This window comes from Urocampus carinirostris, chromosome 6 (assembly GCF_059441175.1).
Source record: "Urocampus carinirostris isolate Australia breed hairy pipefish chromosome 6, RoL_Ucar_1.0, whole genome shotgun sequence".
In the NCBI taxonomy this organism is placed as follows: domain Eukaryota; kingdom Metazoa; phylum Chordata; class Actinopteri; order Syngnathiformes; family Syngnathidae; genus Urocampus; species Urocampus carinirostris.
In genome coordinates this window covers 17857405-17875612 of record NC_142354.1, presented here as the reverse complement: position 1 = coordinate 17875612, position 18208 = coordinate 17857405, and the positions used below count along the sequence as shown (strand labels likewise).

Genomic DNA, 18208 nt, shown 5'->3' with positions numbered 1-18208 from the left:
ACATTTTATAATCTGTGGTCAGTATTTTACTGACTTTCTACAAAGTTAATATGTGTGACTACAATTGATCAATCAAATTGTGTTACAGTCATTTGTTTTGTTTCATGTGGATTACCACGGACATATTGACAATGTAATATCTTCGGTTTTCAGGTGATTGCCACAATACCCAACAGCAAGCTGCGTTTCCTGCGGCGGGCAGGCCAGCTAAGCCAAAAAGACGAACTCCCAGAGGAGGACGTAAATGAGGAGAACGAAGAGATTGACCACGCCGAAAGAGAGCTGAGGAGAGGCCAGATCCTCTGGTTCCGAGGACTCAACCGCATTCAGACTCAGGTGGGGCATTTCAAAGCCACGTGACCAACAAAGTCGAAGTTACTTTGTGTAAATTGGAAACTACTGCTCTCGAGATTACTTAAGTTCACAGACACGCCACTCTCGCTTGATGTAGGGAAGCGATGGCCCTATTGGAACCTAAAGACGGACTCTGCAGACCGTTAACACTGTGATATTCGAGAAAATATGACTGTATCGAAAGAATCTTGTGTGTCAATGTTTGTTTGTCGCTGATGGTGAAGGGTGGCGCTATCACCTTGCAAAAGTAACATAATTACATAATCTACAGAGGCTTCATAAATTAATTTAAAAACAATGTATACATTTGAAAATCAACTTGGACCCATGAATGACTCAAGCACATGTTGAGATTGGCTTAGGACCCACTCAACAGAAAAATTGATTGTTCTGGAAATTAAACCATATCGTCAACATCTGAAGCTTTTCCACAAAATAATAACCTATTATATATTGACCATGTATGTTTTCAAATTTAACACAAATTTAATATATGAAAATCCATGAAAACCAAAACATTAATGTCTCTCATTTCTATACTTTGAAATGTTATGATATTAATTTCATAAAATATAATGAGTGTAAGCCAATTCTCCAAACAAAAAAAGTCTCCATTTTATTGTGTGTCTCTTCCACATTCACGCAACAACTAATGTTTGTTAAAGCCACAATTGAGTCGATATTGGTTTCAAAATGAGGTGGTTTTAGGTAAAAGGTTACTAAATACTTCAAATTATTAAGGTGTGGTTGGATTTACTTCAGCTCCGAGATCAGCGGCTGTGGCATTTTAACCTCGAAAATCTAAGGATAGAGGTTTTAATTTATCCTCCTGGTCAATTTAAAGCCCTCAATCTTTGACATTTTCTAAAACAAACGTCTTAACAAAAGCATCATCCTTGCCTAGAACCAGTCTTTCAAAGACCAAATTGTTGAAGCTTTTTTCATTCTGTGTGAATTTCCGCCCGAAGAAAATGGCTTCAAAAAAGGGAGGAAATGTCCATGGGCTACGTTACCATCACGCGTGTAGTGTGACGGAGGACTTTTTCTTCCTCCACGGTGTTCGACTCAACATCCGAGTCACAAGACAACACGGGTAAAAAAAAGCAATGGAAGAACTGTTACATTGAAGTTTTTACTACAGTAAAACGAATAGAAATAATAAATCTTGCAGGTGCTTTGTTAGTAGCCAAGCTCTCCTCCCCAACAGTATTTCAGAACATCACTTAGATTAATGTAAACGGCAAGGACTACCGTATAACAACTAATTGAATTACTACATCGAGGCAAATAGGTAAACTACATTCAAATAGATAATAATAAGGTGCATTAATAATTATGTATTGATTGAAATAATTGAAAGGGTATACCGTAAATTCCGGACTATAGAGCGAACCTGATTATAAGCCGCACCCCCCACATTTTAAGAGGAAAACCGATTTTGTACTTACACAAGCCACACCTGTATATAAGCTGCATGCGCCCACATTAAAAAAAATGTAACACAAACACAAAATTAACCCAAACCCTACTTTAAGTCCTGCGATTGAAACTGAATGTCCTTCATTTAGATACACAGTCCAAAAATCACAGCCGGCAAAATGAACAGAAAATTCTACCGGTACTTAAGGTTTGATGCAGACCTGCAGAGTCTGGGTCCCGTTGAAAGTAATCCAAGGAAAAAAGTGTATATTTCTAAAGGTAAGGGTGGGAAAAATATATATCCACTATTGTCCGCCGCGTCCACAAACAGGTCTCGCCTTTACCCCACTTCCCGTTACCCAACGTTTGTTACGCCCCTTCTTTCTCATTCGCCCGTGCAAAACATCAGAATAAGTGTCCAAAATAAATACAAATAAATACATCACAAAAATATACAGTTGCAAGTACATATTATTCATGGTTACACATATTTGCAAAGAAAGACGGTACACCGAGAGAGTTTTCAACGCTTTAATAATAATAATATAACTTTCATCCCAAACGGTGCCTGTGACAGGGCAGTTAATGGTAGCAGCACGCTAGCAAGAGCTCTCCTAGGTTACAACAGCAGATTTACCCTAAAAGCTGTGGGGATCAAAGAACCGCAGCATGATTGGCCGATAGCGACAATGATGTAATGGTCAAAATAATAAACACCAGTGCGCGATAATAGTCATAATAACATTAATGAAATCTCCTCTGCAGGTGTCCAATCCTAAAAAACAGAATACATTTATCAGTCAAATACAACATTTGGAACTGTTGTCAGAATACTGAAATGTAATTTTCCTTAATATGGTTCAAATAAAAAAAATAAACAGTAAAAATAAATGGACACATTTTGAGATTTTCGAAAGAAAACATTTTGCCTAGGTGATGCGACACCCTGACCTCCATCCTGGTTTGTGCTTTGTTGTCGTCCCTGGTCTTCTCGCGCTCACCCCGAGCCACCGTTTTGTCCTCTTTTGTCCCGCTCTCCTCTCCCCCCAGATCGAAGTAGTCAACACCTTCAAGAGCGGCACCTCCTTTCAGGGGGCAGGAGCTCTGAGACGCCAGTCGTCCACCACCAGCCAGAACCAGGATGTAACCAATGTTTCTAGTCCTAGTCACGTGTCCTTGTCCAATGCCCTTTCCTCTCCTACAAGCGCTGCTGCTGCTGCTGCTGCTGCTGCTGCCACTGCTGCTCCGTCTACTGGCCGTGAGTCAGAACTCTGTCGGTCTGCTTGTCCGTCTGCCCGCTTTCAGGGACCCCAACCCCGTTGAATTTAAAACGTTGTGGAGCCCCCAAAGAAGAACACATAGACGTAACACAGTTTTATGTCTTATGAACAGTGTACTTTGTTTGGTACCTCTTTATACGAGCAACTCCATACACTAGAATTTACTGACGGTGCCTGAAAAATACCGGCTTCTTTCCTTTCCTTTTCATGTTAAGGGGATTTTTATACAAATACCCAGGTTCGTATAGGTGCTTGAAGTTCTTGGAAACACTTATTAATGTTTTAATGTTGTTTTTTCAATGTCAGGAAAATATTTGAGTTTAAAGTGAATTGCTTGAAAATTATTGAAATTGTTGCCATGTTTCTTGGCAGTCTCTGTAAACCATGCAATAAATAAAGAAAACGTAAAAGTATGTGAAAAGGATGCCGACACGCCCGCTCTGGTGGCTATTATTATTATTATTATTATTGTCATTATGGCAACCCCCTACTGGTTGCACCTAAGTGGACAGCTCTATATAGAAAACCGGCTCATTCATTTAGAAGAGACAGCTCTTTTAGCTCCTCAGATGTTGTGAAATTTTTATAATATTCTATTTATAATGGTTGGTGTTTTAATGTATCCCTTAACCACAACGGTAGTAGGGGCACTATTTCCTGTGGTGTGTCTTGTGCTAGTACAGCCTGGTGGCACCCATCCTTCTCCAGGCCAACCAATTTTTCCACCCGGTCTTGAACCAGGGACTTTTCGCGTGGTAGGCAAATGTGCTAACCACTGCACTAAATTAATGTTGCCCCCTCTTGGCACTCAGCATGAAATTTGGATTGAGTGTTATTAGTCACCTAATGACGGAGACAATTGGCAGTTTTGGTACTGATGTATAAGCACTTTGGAGGTTCCACACGATCCCTTGAATTTTTTAGTTTTTTTGGGGGGGTTGGAGTTCTAAATGGTTAAATTTCATTTTCTCGTTTTCTTTTTGCTTTTTTGTTTGCATATTTCTGTCTTGTTGCTTATCACGCTGGATTTCAAATCTCCTCCCATACTCGGGTGTACTGTCCTCTCATTGGTCGATGTGTTGTCTGTTTCCTCAGAGTGCTAGGAGCGCGGGACTAAGGGTGATACCCACGGCGTGACATTTCAGGTTGTGAGTTTGTCTCCCTCTGCTCATATACCCATTAAAACCGACTACCCAAGAACCCCTACTTGTCCACCACCACTCAACCACTAACCCCCACCTCTGGCATACCACTCGACCCGTCTTGATGGACTCAAACTCAGACTAATTCCACTATTGGTAAACGTTCAAGTATGAGCTGCGTAGGTTTGCTACATTTTAGAATCCGTTTTTTTTTTAAATCTCGGTTAGCTTAGTAATAAGCTACAAATATGAGCATTGAGTTAATAGTGACAATGATAAATTAAAGAAAAGATAGTTTTTTTGTCTCTTTTACATACCTGTCAACCTCCACGACTCCATGCCCGTACAAACTGTCGTACTTTCCCGTACAAAATACAAAATAATCGTACACCTTTTTTTTTCCGGAATGATGCATGATGGGAAATCCCCAGGCGGCAGACGCATGCGCACAGTAGCATCAAACCGCTTGCTTCATTTGCAACGAAAAAAACGATACAGAGATAGAAACTCCTTTGACTTGATTGATTTGCCGTTTCGTGATAGTCGGTGTATACCGAATGGTACCCATCATTGACAAATTTGCGTTTTTGCGTACAGATTTCCTTGCATGTCGTACAGATTTCCTTGTATGTCGTACTCGTCTTAAAGTGCATAAAAAAAACGTACTTTGTACGGCAAAAACGTACAGGTTGACAGGTATGCTTTTATTTTTCTGGGACAAATCTTGACATTATTCGACTGATCAATCATTGCACTAATATTTACAAGAAATGGTTTTACACATATAAATAACAGTAACACTTAGTGGAGTTTTAATTCCATGCTTCTTATATCTGAAAATATATATGACAGGATATTATTGTTAGGAGGAGCACCTTGCAGTGTGAAAATACTTATTTTGTTTTCAATTTTTCTTAAGCGGACATCGCCCCCTTGGGGTTTCTGACATCGCCCCCTTGGGGTTTCTTGTTTTCAAGTATTTAATGTCATGTAACCATGGTTACAGACACACACAGTAAATCGTCTGCCGCAACGACAATTGGCAAATTCGACCTCCCACTGTTTTGCAGCACTCCTGTTACATAACGCTTGATCTCATTTGCAAAAAAAAACCAAACATTTTATTTCATTGCTTATATTGATTTCTTTGACTCGTCATGCAGCAAATTATTATAAACTTTCAACATTTAATATCTTCATTTGCGTTTTAAGGAAACCCTGTCGAGGGTTTTTAAATGTATTTCGAATGTAAAATCACAAATGTGTATTTTTTGGGGAACTTTTAAATATAATAGTAGACTACTTGAATTATTATAAACGGACTACTTCAAAACCTTTGTTTAAAAAAATCACTTTTTTTAAAAATAATACTTTAAATTATTTTGACCACCTACATTTTTCAGGAATGAATATAAATTATACTTTGAATTACTTATAGTAGGCCGTGTAATATAGTATATTTATTTATCTATTTTATTTAATATGACAATTTTTTATACTATTACCTTAAACTGATTATTTAAAATGGCGGTATTTTATCTTGAAAATGTTCTTGCACCATCAGGATGGCACTTTTTAATTCCATGGTTTATTTCACTTGTAACAATGGCATTATGTTGTATTCCATTCTAATAGTACTAGATTTTTGGAAACTTAAAATGTGAACTTATTAGTAGAAGTGTTTTATTACCTCGATGACGGATCGATAATATACTATTTTTTGCTTTTTATGAAAAGTCACACGTTTTCTTATTAATTAAACGGGTTGCCAAGTAAATCATTGAGAAGGTTGGAAATATCAATGACCATAATATATATATATATTTATATCCATACAACGGGAAAAATAGTTCGACATAGTAGATCATTCTGTTTTTAAATATTGTTGTTTTTTTGGGGGGAAATTCAGTATGTGTGACTTAAAATATAATATTAACATATACCATATATAAATACTACTACCGGTACAATTTTTTCTAAAAAATTAATACCACACCTAGTCCCAGTTATTCTCCATGTCAAGAAAGTATTTTTAAGATTATTTTACTCCGTTTTGCTGCATTGCACGTTTACATCAAATCAAAATGTATTTGTAAAGCACATGTAACCAACAAATTCCCACTGAAAGTGCTTTATAAAAACATTCAGTGTACAATATGAAAATTAAATCTTTTCTTATTCCCCAACTTTTCTGCCCTAACATGACCTCAATAGATGAATAAAATAGTTTGTATTTTGCTCCAACTTGAATGTTTACCAATCCATGCATGGAGTTGAGGCCGTCAGACTCGATACAAAGGGGGGAGCCTTTCTCCCATCCATGTGTTTTGTGTTTTCTACGCGTGTTGTTGCATGTGAGTTGTGTTGACTTCCTGTTGTCGTCATACAAGTATGTGACAATATTTGCTCATTATCTCACAACACAATGTGCTTTTTTTTGGACTTGTGAGTCTTCTACTCCCGCACTGCTTGCGTGTGCAAACCATCCCCGCCCACCTTTTTTTTTTTTGGGACCACCTTGTTCTTTGTATGTGAGCGTCCCATGCAGGATGTAGAGCCAGCTGAGTTGGCTCCGGTATTCTCTTGTTTTAGAGATTGGACGGCTGATCTAACCTCCTTCCTCCCTACTGATCTTGTCCACCAGAGTTCCTTCAAATTGCATGCGAAATTCTTCCCAGTTGTATCCCACCGGGTGAGACTATGGATTCATAGTCACTCCTGTGCTGCTGCTGAGGCTGCTGCAAATTTCCTGGGGTCCATTTAAACTACATAATAATAATGGAATCAATCTCAGTTTTGATTGACACTGTCAGTGGCAAGTGCAGAAACTAGGTATCGTATACACGCTGATACTGGCCTTTTTAAGGGATTTCATGTAATATATCACCACTGGATGTTGCTGTATTGTGTAGTAAAACCAAAAACACAGCACAAGGAAATGACCAAGATCATTCATCTCGATAGTGTTTTTATTTCAAACAAATAAAGTTTTTTTACCACTAGAGGTGCAAAATGATAGACAATGCCCCCCAAGCATGACTTTGAAGTATTACTTTAAATAAAAATAGATGTATCAAAAAGAATCATTATTTTCATTCATTGTCACAAGTATTCTAGACTTATCTGTATACTTTTCACTAAAAGACATATATATTTCAGTAAGCTTATGTAACGTTCATAATATGTAGCATTTCAAAAGTATGTAGGGTGTTCTCTAGTATGATAAGGGAATTAAGAAATACTTTAGTACTAGGTGAGCCTTATGTTATGTAAAATAAATACAAGTTTCTTGACCAACAATGATTAACATAAATGCACATATATGTGATCATGTATTTTTGCTTATTATTTAAATCAATATATATTTTAATGAATGAAGGTTTTTTTTTTTCATTACTAGGGGGTGATGAATAATACACAACGAACACACTTCTATTCTATAGCATATGAATAACCTATAATTTATGTTGACAATATCTGTGTCTTATTTGTTATTGCATTATTGCGTTATTTGTATAGCCCTTAATCACAAGATGTCTCAAAGGACTGCACAGAATTACAATTACACCATCCCCTAATCTTAAACCAACATGCGGGCAAGGAATAACTCAAAATCTCTGCATGAGGAAAAAAGAAACCTTGAGTAAGGGCCTCACAAGTGGTAATCCCCCTTCTAAGACGCAATGGATTTAACATTGGGTGACAGTACACAAACATAGTCAACATTAAAAAAAGAGAACACAAGGTAACATGTTGAAATTTGTCCAGAAAGTGCATGACAGCAACGCGCCTCAAGCCTTTGAAACCTCAGATAATGCAATTGGGTACGGTGTCAATCAAGTATACACACTATAATATGATTGATAGATCGATTAAGATGGTCTGTTATTTCAAAAGATAGAAAAAAAAATCACTTTTGAGCTTAAACGCTGGCAGCAGATGGCCGGTGGGATACAAAGTGATGGTTGGTGACCATGCTTTTGATTTTGTTTTTCCCCTGTGAGCACTGCGTTGATTAACGTGGCTTGTTTCTAGGTATACAGCACATTGGACTGAAAGCGTATACTTATAACAGGCATTTGTGCTGCTTTGTTTTGTTGTTGTGCTTTCCCTTTTTTGTGATTATGCACATTGCAGTTTAGTGCACGCCACACAGTGAGGTATTTCATAGTGTTGAATGAAGCGCAACTTTCACATTTTGATGTGACGTATGAGGCAGGAATTGCCATATTGGAAGATTCTCCGTACCGAATCAACTGAAAAAGCTATAAAAGAAATTTGGCATAATACCTTACAATACATCTCCAAAACTTGATTTTACGTATCAGTTTTGCAAAACTAATATGCAGGTCACACAATCATCCACTTTGTTTAGGTAAGGTGTGAAACTAAGATGTTTTCAACCTAATGATGTAACTGAAAGTTTTGACTTTATACAAAGATTCCTCAACTTCCATTATAATGTTCGCGATGTATTTCTGTCGAGTTTCTTAGTCCAAATTACGACGAACTATTTTGTATATAAATCAAAGAAATTGGCATTATTTTCATTTAAAATAGACACAGCATACTGTATTTTTCAATACAGTATAATGTTAATGCACACCTGATTAATAATTGCATGTTCAAATTTCAGAACCAAACTCAGTTTTGTCTTTGTACAAGCTGCACTGGATTTTAAGCCTCAGGCTCAAACAACCATAAAAAATCACTAATTTCCATACATTTCTTACATTTAAGGCGTCTCTCCCCCTAGCTCTCGAAGGCGCCATGCCCCCACACACCTGACACCTGATCCGTACTGTTTACGGACCATTTGACCATTCTAGATCGCGATTAAAAAGTAAAAAATATATATATTTTAATGCAATGAAAAGAAAACGCAAACGGGTGCCCTATATTTCTATAAATATGAGCCAGAGCAACCATACACTGGAGAATCGTGGCAGATTGTAACAGAGACATGTGTTTTTCTGTTGTCCTTATTAGTGGTTGCCACGGTAACGGACCAAATTACATTCGCTTGTTATCGTTCCTCATAAATTAGGGGAAACTTCTGCGACCTGACATTGACGCCAATGATACGGAAGAAGTAAAAAATAAACTTACACTGCTGTTCTATTTGTGAGGGAAAATGTTTAAACCTCTTGAGGATGTTGTAATTATTGAATTAAGTCCCGTCAAACATCCAGTTTTCTCTCTTGTTGTGTGTGATTAAAACAAATTTTGTATTGAGAGCACATGCATTGTGGAAAAGAGCTGCTGACCATTTGGTGCCGCCACTGAAATAAAAGATAAAACCCCATCGTATTTAAAGCCACGGTCCTTAAAACGTAGCAAAGAAATAGCGGCGTGTTGTCCGTAACTTACAGGATATTAATCAGCTCTACCACAGACATCTTGTTTGTGCTACGCCACCGAAATCTTTTCAGTTAAATTCTGATTTAATTGTTCTAGGACCACAAGTAGGTCGGTGTATTAAGTCACACCGGAGTATAGGTAGCATTTTTTTCTGCTTGTTTTATTGAAAATATTATTTTTCTCACCCAGAGAAATATGATGCTTGTTTTGAGCTTGTAAGAGAACAGCTAGCTAACATATAGCACAACATAAGCGTGCCTTTGCCAAAATATTTCGGTGTGGTTAGTTTCAACCTAAAAAGGTTTGAATTGCTTTTATGCATATGCAGTACCAATCCTGCTACTGAAAAGGATGGTTAACCAGCAAACACTAAAACTGAACCCCGTAATTCCAGACAGATGCCCTGTCCGTGAACACACTACTACTAATAGCTGTCACAACACCAACAAATCGGCTTGTTTTAACATAGGAGAGATATCCGACACCGTTCCTGAGAGGTGTCTTACCTCTGTGCACGTCCTACCCCCTTTGCATACAGTCCTAACCCATTCTATATGCTTTTCTCCATTCTACCGGTAGATCCGCGTGGTGAACGCATTCCGCAGCTCCCTCTACGAAGGCCTGGAGAAGCCCGACTCCCGCACCTCCATCCACAACTTCATGACGCAGCCCGAGTTCAGGATAGAGGACTCCACGCCCAACATCCCGCTCATCGACGACACGGACGACGATCTGGCTCGCCGGAGGGGAAAATACTCCAGCCAGCCGTCCTCGCCCAACAAGAATAATAACGCCATCGACAGCGGCATCAACCTCACCATCGACACCAGTAAATCGGCGGCCTCATCCAGCCCCGCCAGCCCTTTGCACAGTTTGGAGACCAGCCTCTAACCTCCTGGTTTTAGAACCTTCGCTTCCTCAATGAAAAAAAACCCAAGATAATAAGATGAAGAAAACCTCCCCTCTCCGGATTATTTTCTTAGTAATTGATAGTTTTTGTGTGAGGTCACGCGCATCCCCGAATGTAAACAGCTGGCCATATTGGATGGGTCCAACACACGCGGTATGATGTTGTCACGATGTTTTGCCGAAACGTCCTACCCTCTCGGGTCAGCCTACAGTACAGCAGCAAATAGTTTTTCTCTATATTCAAGTACAACCAAGTGACACTGAAACTCAGAGTCATTGCATGCAGAACTTTTACTGATGATACAAAACGAAGGTTAGCATGCATAAATACACTGTGTGATTACCATAATAAGCAAACACCATGCTAGAAATCTACCACAAAAACACGGCAGGCTTAAAAGTTATGTCAGAAAACCGTATTTTAAAGTGGTGAAAGAGTCAAATAAGACAAAATCGTTAGTATTTACTGTGTTCAAAGGCAAAAATCTGTATCAGTGCTGTGCATGCCCATTAAGACTGGCCTTTGGTAGGACGTCTCAAGGGTTAGGAAGGAATATCAGAACACCGAATCTACAATATTTTGTTGGATGTTCAAATGAAAGAGAAACGTGTGAAGCGGGATTTTTGTGACGTCACCAAGTACCTCACTCAGTGCAATGGGATCCCAGTGAACGCCATAAAGCCGAGGCAGAAACAGTCCACCAATTCCCAGTCGAAATGAGCTCCACAGAAAACCCCTACTTTACCTGAAAGCCTGCTGAAAATAGTGGACCCTTATCCGCTGAATGGAGGGAAGATCAAAACCCTGAATTCAATTAGACTCGTGGGTAAGGCCTGGGCACGCTGAAACGCTTTGCCAATGATATTGCGCCATTCGCCAGCTGAAACGAGTCCCAGAAATCGCCACATTTGAATCTTAACCCGTAAATGCTTTTCTCTAGCGTGTATTGGTTTGTCGATGAGTAGACATTTGATGTCGGAACTTAGCCTGGAACTGAGGGAGGCCTTTTGAGGAGTAAATAATCATATGTACTCTCACACATGCACAATTACAGTATACTCTCACACAGATACAGTCATACCCATTGACAAACACTACTATACTCTCTCATACAGATTACTATACTCTCATACATGTTTTGATACTCTTACTCACCCTACTGCATTCTATCAGACTCTCTCTCATGCACGCACTACTATGTTTTCACACACATTCTACTCAGTGGCAGGCCGTACAATTTACACCAAAGCCTTCAGCTCCAATTAGTGATGTGTTGTTAGCGTACGAGCCGTCTTTTGTACTAAAGTCTTGAAGTTGAACTAGATTGTATGAACAGAGAAAAAGAAGAACAATGATGGGTGGATAATTAAAAAAAGTAAAGGAGAGAGAAGCTTTGCCCGACCCGATCGTAACGGTTGACATTTTAGATTCGACTGGCCGTAAATTCGAGTCGTGCTCGGAATTAATATCTTACCTCTTGAGTTGAAAGTGGCAAATCCTTTTCCCGCTTGCAAAGGATTTGCTTGCTACAAGGTTTTCTGAGGATCGGTCTCTTTATGTTTAACAGCTTTTGGTACGATTGCTTTGGTGGATTACCAACCCCCTAGCCAATCCTATTTTGTTTCTCAACGCCAGCTTGCTGATATCTGATTGCTAAACCAGCAGCTTTCTCGAAGACTGATATTTAGGGGACTTTTGGGATTTTTGTGAAGGCCTCCGGGTAGATTTGTGAGCCAAGGTACAAGTTTTGGCTGAAATATGATTGGTTAAATGCTTGAATATGAAAGCACACGTCCAGAAGCGACAAAACCAGGGAAAAGCAAAAAAGGAAGCTGACAGACAAATCTCAATAAGTTAATGAGTATTGATGGACAAAATATAGTTAACATCACATGATTCAGATATGTTTTAGGCAAGCTGAGAAGGTCTTGCAGGCCGTGACCACCCACCACTGGTATTATGTCTGTGACAGCATAGTAAGCGTGCATATGAGAGTATAGTAATACATGTAAGAGTGTGTAGTGTGTGTATGAGAGTATAGAAGAATATGCGAAAGAGTATAGTTGTGTGTGTATGACAGTAATGTAGTATGTGTGAGAGAGAATTGTGTGAAATAATGATTGTGTCTGTATGAGAGTATAGTTGTGCATGCAGGAGAGTATGATGTTATATGTGAGAGTATGATTTACTTCTCAATAGCCTCTCACATGGAACATTCGTCTAACGAAAGCCAAACTACAGGTTTGATATTTCTACGGTCAGTCACAATAAGGAGGTTAAATTATACCCATCCAATATGGCCGCAATTACTCGGGTTGCTCGGATGTGGATAACGTGAAAGGAACTATCAAAACTATTGTTACTATTATCATTATTGTCGCTCCTGCATGAATGTACATTGCCCGAGTTTTATTTAAAAGGGTTTTCAACCCTGCCCTCCCGTTTGGATTGTTTTGCGGTGGACGTTGGGACGGCTCCCTCCTCCTCTTCGTCTTCTTCTGTGTGGCATGATCACATGACATTTGGTCATGTGACCGAGTGCCAGGGCTCAACTTGCACAGCAGCTTTGCACCTCCACCCCAACCCCGATAAAACGAGGAGCGCATAAAAAAAAAATGAAATGACCGCGGCCATTTACGAGCATTTACGGGATTATATTCTTCAAATACGAACACGTATAAATATATTTACAGTAGAGAGAGTTTTATCTTTGTTTGTCGGCATGTTGCCTTGTTCCTGCTTCGAATGGCTCGAAAGTACTTTTGACTTATTTATGTCTTATAAGAATGTAATTTGTTTACAAACCACTTAGAGATATACTTCCTGGTTTCTAGAAGAAGGAACGCCGAAGCTCAGAGGTTGTGTTATTATTATTGTTGAGGAATAAAAACTCAATAGGAAAAAAAAACAACGGGGGGGTAAAGTCACGTGCTGGAATTTGCTTGCTATCTTGTGAAATACTGTAGATATTTTTAGATTATCAGACAAAAAGAAACCAAACTATAGTGGTAGTCAATGTGGAATCTTAGTATTATTCTTAACGATTGTGGAGAAATGGAGTTGCCTTTGTGTTTTGTTTTTAGAAAGGCATCCACGGAGACAGAGGAGGAATAATTCTATCATTCGGTAACTATTCTTTGACTGCTGCTTCTTTCTTTTTTTATATATTTACCATATGACTGTGGTTTTGTTTTTCTGTTAAAAGGTTGATATCAGGACCTTTGAAAACGAACTGCTTTAGTCCTATTAGTGAAGTTATATATATATATATATATATATATATATATATATATATATATATATATATATATATATATATATATATATATATATATATATATATATATTGACCTCACAGGAATCATTTTAAACATGTTAGTGGGGTGTATTTTTTATGATCATCAAATCCATTTTGATTTCTGTCAGAAAGAACAGAATCCACACAGCGCTGCAGGCTTTTTTTTTTAATCTGAAATGCAACAAAAAAATGCACTGCATTTTATTAGAAGGTTTAACCTTTAACCATTTAACTAATTGGTCTTAAATAATTAATTTGCGTGTTCAACTTTGCCCCCATGCTTGCGCCCATACGCTGTGTCAACGACTATTGTTCACCCTTTATTGTTGCTCAAATAAGGTGTTACTTTTCAAATTCAGAACTTTAGTAGACACTCAAAATAAGGAGGGAAGACATCAATGGATTTTCAACTTGCAAAGGGAAACAGGGAAAGGGGTCTTCAGATAAGAGAACTGGCTTCCCCTGTTTGTGGCATACCCCTTCCTCTTTCTGTTAGAACTTCAAGGTTACAAAAAACAGATCAGTCTTAAGGGGTTGCGGGAATCAAAGAACAGCAGCAGGATTGGCCGATAGCGACAATGATGTCAATTAACAGCTCAGCGCAATATTGGTCGAAAATAACAAACTGGCATTCCATTAAATCTCCTTTTATTTTGTCCAAAAATAGAATAAACGTATCATTAGTTAACAATCTGACCAAATTTCAAAAGGTTTGCGCCTTGAAACTCACTTCAAACCAAAACAATTGTATTGTTCTGTTCTTTACAAGTAAGGCCTCCTTTGACATTTTGTTTTACCTGTGATAGAAAATCTAGATTTAAAACTGGTTTCAGGCACTACATTGTGACCTCTTTTGTTCTTTGGAAGACACATGAATATAATTGTTTCAAAAATGTTAAGTTGTGGTGTTAAACTTCCTGAGACTCTTATTATGACACTCCTGGCTTTGTCAAGCTAAGCTACAAAAATGGTCATTTTGTGGCGATTTGTTGGCGCATTGTTCTGATCAGCATGATTTGGTTAACATGTGTAAACCATCAGAGAACAGAGCTTGGTTGTCCACCCATAATCTTGAAGGCTTCAAAATCTAGCGTCACACTGCTTTCTAGACCAGTGGTTGGCAACCTATTCTGTACCACGGACCGGTTTAGTCTCTGACGATATGTTCATGGCCCAGTCTAAGGGTAGAATTATTTCTCTAAAATAATAATAATAATGATTAATATCAATAATAATAACGATGATAATAGTAATATTGAAAATATTCAGCTTGAGTCCACTGTGTAACCATGCGGAACATGTTCTTGAAGGCATATATTGTCGAGCATCTTGGGAAAATTCACCTATTTTTTAAAAATAGGTACATTATACAGTCTTCTGAAAAGGGTTTGCTGTCCTCAATTGTGACTTAAAGCGTTTTTCATTTCACAGGGAACGTAATGAAGCCAACATACGAGTTAGATTTAGAATGCAAACATAAGATGATTTTTATTGTACATTGAATGTTTTATACAGAACTTTGAGTTGCAATTTGTTTCCTGAAAAGTGCTATAAATACTGTACATTTTTGATTAATTGATTTGGATGGCCTTGTAACCGGCACCAAAACCACATCCATTCATTCATTCTTTCATTTAATCATTCATTCATATTCTGCTTATCCTCACAAGGGTTATCCCAGCCATGTTTTTGGAATGTGGTACCGAACCGAAGTTACTGAGGTCAGGGGGTAAACAATCTAGCTGCGCACTGGGAGGTAGCTGGAATTAAACCCGGGACCTCTGAACTGTGAGGCGGGCGTGTCAATAGCCACACACTACTCGCTATCGTAACCCAAAGCGTCACATCGATCCAAGTGATTAAAAATACATACTCACTAAATGAACCAACACTGACAAAAAACGTGTTGGTGTTCTTGGTATACAAATCGATACATTAAATAGAGAACACGGTATAATAACATTAGACCTATGAGGAGATCATTTCTTCCTCATGCCATGAGGCTCTTTAACTCCACCCGGGGGAGTAGAAGCCCACATTAAACCCCACCCCCACATTTGCATATTACCCTATTTCTATTACAGTGTGTATTTTATGTAGCACTATTTAAATAGTCTATATCAACACGTTATATTGGGTATTTCTGTGTTCTATTTCTTTTATTTTATTATTATTTTATTTTTCAACACAAGGATACTGTTGGAAGTGTGAATTTCCCTAGGGGGATTGATAAAGTATCTATCTATCTATACCTTAGACATGCATATATTGAAGGGCTGCACAGGCTACGATTACCATTTACCAGCTCGGTGGCCTTGCGGGTAGGGCGCCCGCCCCGAGAGTGTAGGTTGCTGGTTCGAGCCTGATAAGATTGGTATCCATTGCCTCACTGCTTGGCGCTCGACATCAGGGGTTGGAATTGGGGGTTTTGGTCAGCTAATAACTACACATCAGTTGGGCTTAAATGGACCCATGAGAATCTCATAGTAAGAATGTGGATACCATTAAACTGAAACTTACACTAAGCACGTATAGAGTAAAGACACTTGTATTCAATAGTTAGCAGAAATGCGTTTGTCAACAATGTCACAAAAAAACCAGATGTGTAAGACAGGTAATGGGCAGGGTTCGTAAAGGTGCTTGAAATCTGCTTGGAATTGTTGCCATGGTTCTGTACAAGTCCGCCTAAATAACTAGCTTAAAAAACATGCTTCACTCAGCTTCACTCCATATCAATAAATCCAAAGAAATCATCACCCTATGTGTCAATTTTACCAGTAGACAACTCCTGTTAGGTCCCTGTGTTCAAAGATGCTCCGGCTTCTTCTTTTCACTTTAACTTAGCAGACAATGTTGAAATCATCAACACAGGCCTCTAGAGCCCTCTTGAGGCTAAGTGTGAAAATAACCCCTCAAGTGATGTACAGTACCACTAAAAAAAATCAAAATTCAATGACATGATGATGTGTTTATCATTTCACATATAATTCTCTCCTGAGTATAAGTCCCAAAAATACGGTAGATTGATCCCTTTCGCCCGACAGACAACAAATGCAACACCTCAAACCCAGATTTTACGTTTCGTGGAACCGTAGTGTCGGTTAAGAAAAAAAATAATCGAAAATAAAAACGAAACGTGCGGCCCCACGGTGCAGAGGTTTAGGGTTCAGGTCCAGCTTCCGCAATCCTCCCGTGTGGAGTTTGCATGTTCTCCCCGTGCCTTCGTGGGTTTCCTCCGGGCACTTTGGTTTCCACCCACATTCCAAAAAACAAAGATGTCAAGTTAATTAGCCGCTTCAAATTGTCCCTAGGTGTGACTAAGTTTGTCTCTGTGTGCCCTGCGACTGGCTGTCAACCAGTTCAGGGTATCCTCTGCCCACTGTCCAATAATAGCTGGGATGAGCTGCAGCATCCCCGTGACCCTACTGAGAATAAGCGGTGCAGATAATGATTGGATGGAAAAAGGAAATGTATTTTCCTTCTTTCTCTGCCGCCCAGTACCGGTCCACGACCCGTCGGTTGCCGACCACTGCTCTGGACGATTTACGTCGAGTATAGTTTGCAGTTGGACAAAATTTCAAGAAATACTTTCAACCAAAAATTACAAACCTCCTGCATCATTTGACCACCGGTTCCAAAATATTGTTATGGGTCCACTCATGTTACCCTAGCTATGCCTACCGAGTCACATTGATGTTGATTCCAGTGATCCTTTTCTTGCTTGAAACAATATGCGGTGTTATTTTTATTATTTGTATAGATTTTCCTCCACAATCTCATCGTAAGTGGTTTTGAAATATTTCCGATGGGGAAAATGACACAAAAACCGAATGTTGCTTTGGCTTTATTATTTTCTAGATACATTATACAAACAAAAATAGACTCTTTCTGCACTTTTTAAGTTATGAATGACAATTTGCGTGGTGTAAAATCTTGATGTGCTTTCCCGTGTGTTTTAACTGAGATTGTCTTCCTCCCGTCACGGACTTTGTAGTACTTTAGCATCTCAGCTGTGTAAAATTGAATGTGCTTTGACCGATCCACACGATCAGCAGAGAGTTAATGGTCACTTTAAACAAGCGTGTACTATTTCTATTACAGAGCACAGCATGTTTAATAGGCCCATTAGGCAAAGCATTTTTAACTGATTACAGTATATACAATTTAGCATGATAACCTTCAATCCAAACTCTTCTGCTCCAATCTCGTGTGGAGAGGTTGCACAGACTTTATTCAAATTAAATACGGTTTGACATGGGATCAATACGTAAAAATAAAGTAAAAAAGATCAACAGAATAGCAACAACCATTCCGTGCATGCGATGAAATTTAAAAAAAAAGAAAATGGAAGATGCAGTCGAACCTCCAAAGTCATTTGGCCGATTAGATATAATATAAATATATTGTTTCCTGTTTCGCAAGTGACACAATGAAAGTCAAATGT

At 38.7% G+C, this 18208-nt stretch overlaps 1 protein-coding gene across 8 annotated transcripts in view; it reads left to right on the top strand.

Moving 5' to 3' along the window:
• atp2b2 (ATPase plasma membrane Ca2+ transporting 2) overlaps positions 1–14814 on the top strand; it is a 192984-nt gene extending 178170 nt beyond the window's left edge. For 6 of the 8 annotated variants that reach the window (XM_088338106.1, XM_088338107.1, XM_088338112.1 and 3 more), the window contains 2 exons: positions 154–336; positions 10136–14814. In XM_088338106.1, the coding sequence (XP_088194232.1) occupies positions 154–336; positions 10136–10447 (495 nt within the window). In that variant the 3' untranslated portion in view covers positions 10448–14814. Of the gene's footprint in view, positions 1–153; positions 337–2823; positions 3032–4148; positions 4199–10135 lie in introns of all 8 variants that reach the window. The other 2 variants (XM_088338110.1, XM_088338113.1) reach the window with 2 other exon arrangements.
• Positions 14815–18208: the final 3394 nt, after the last annotated feature.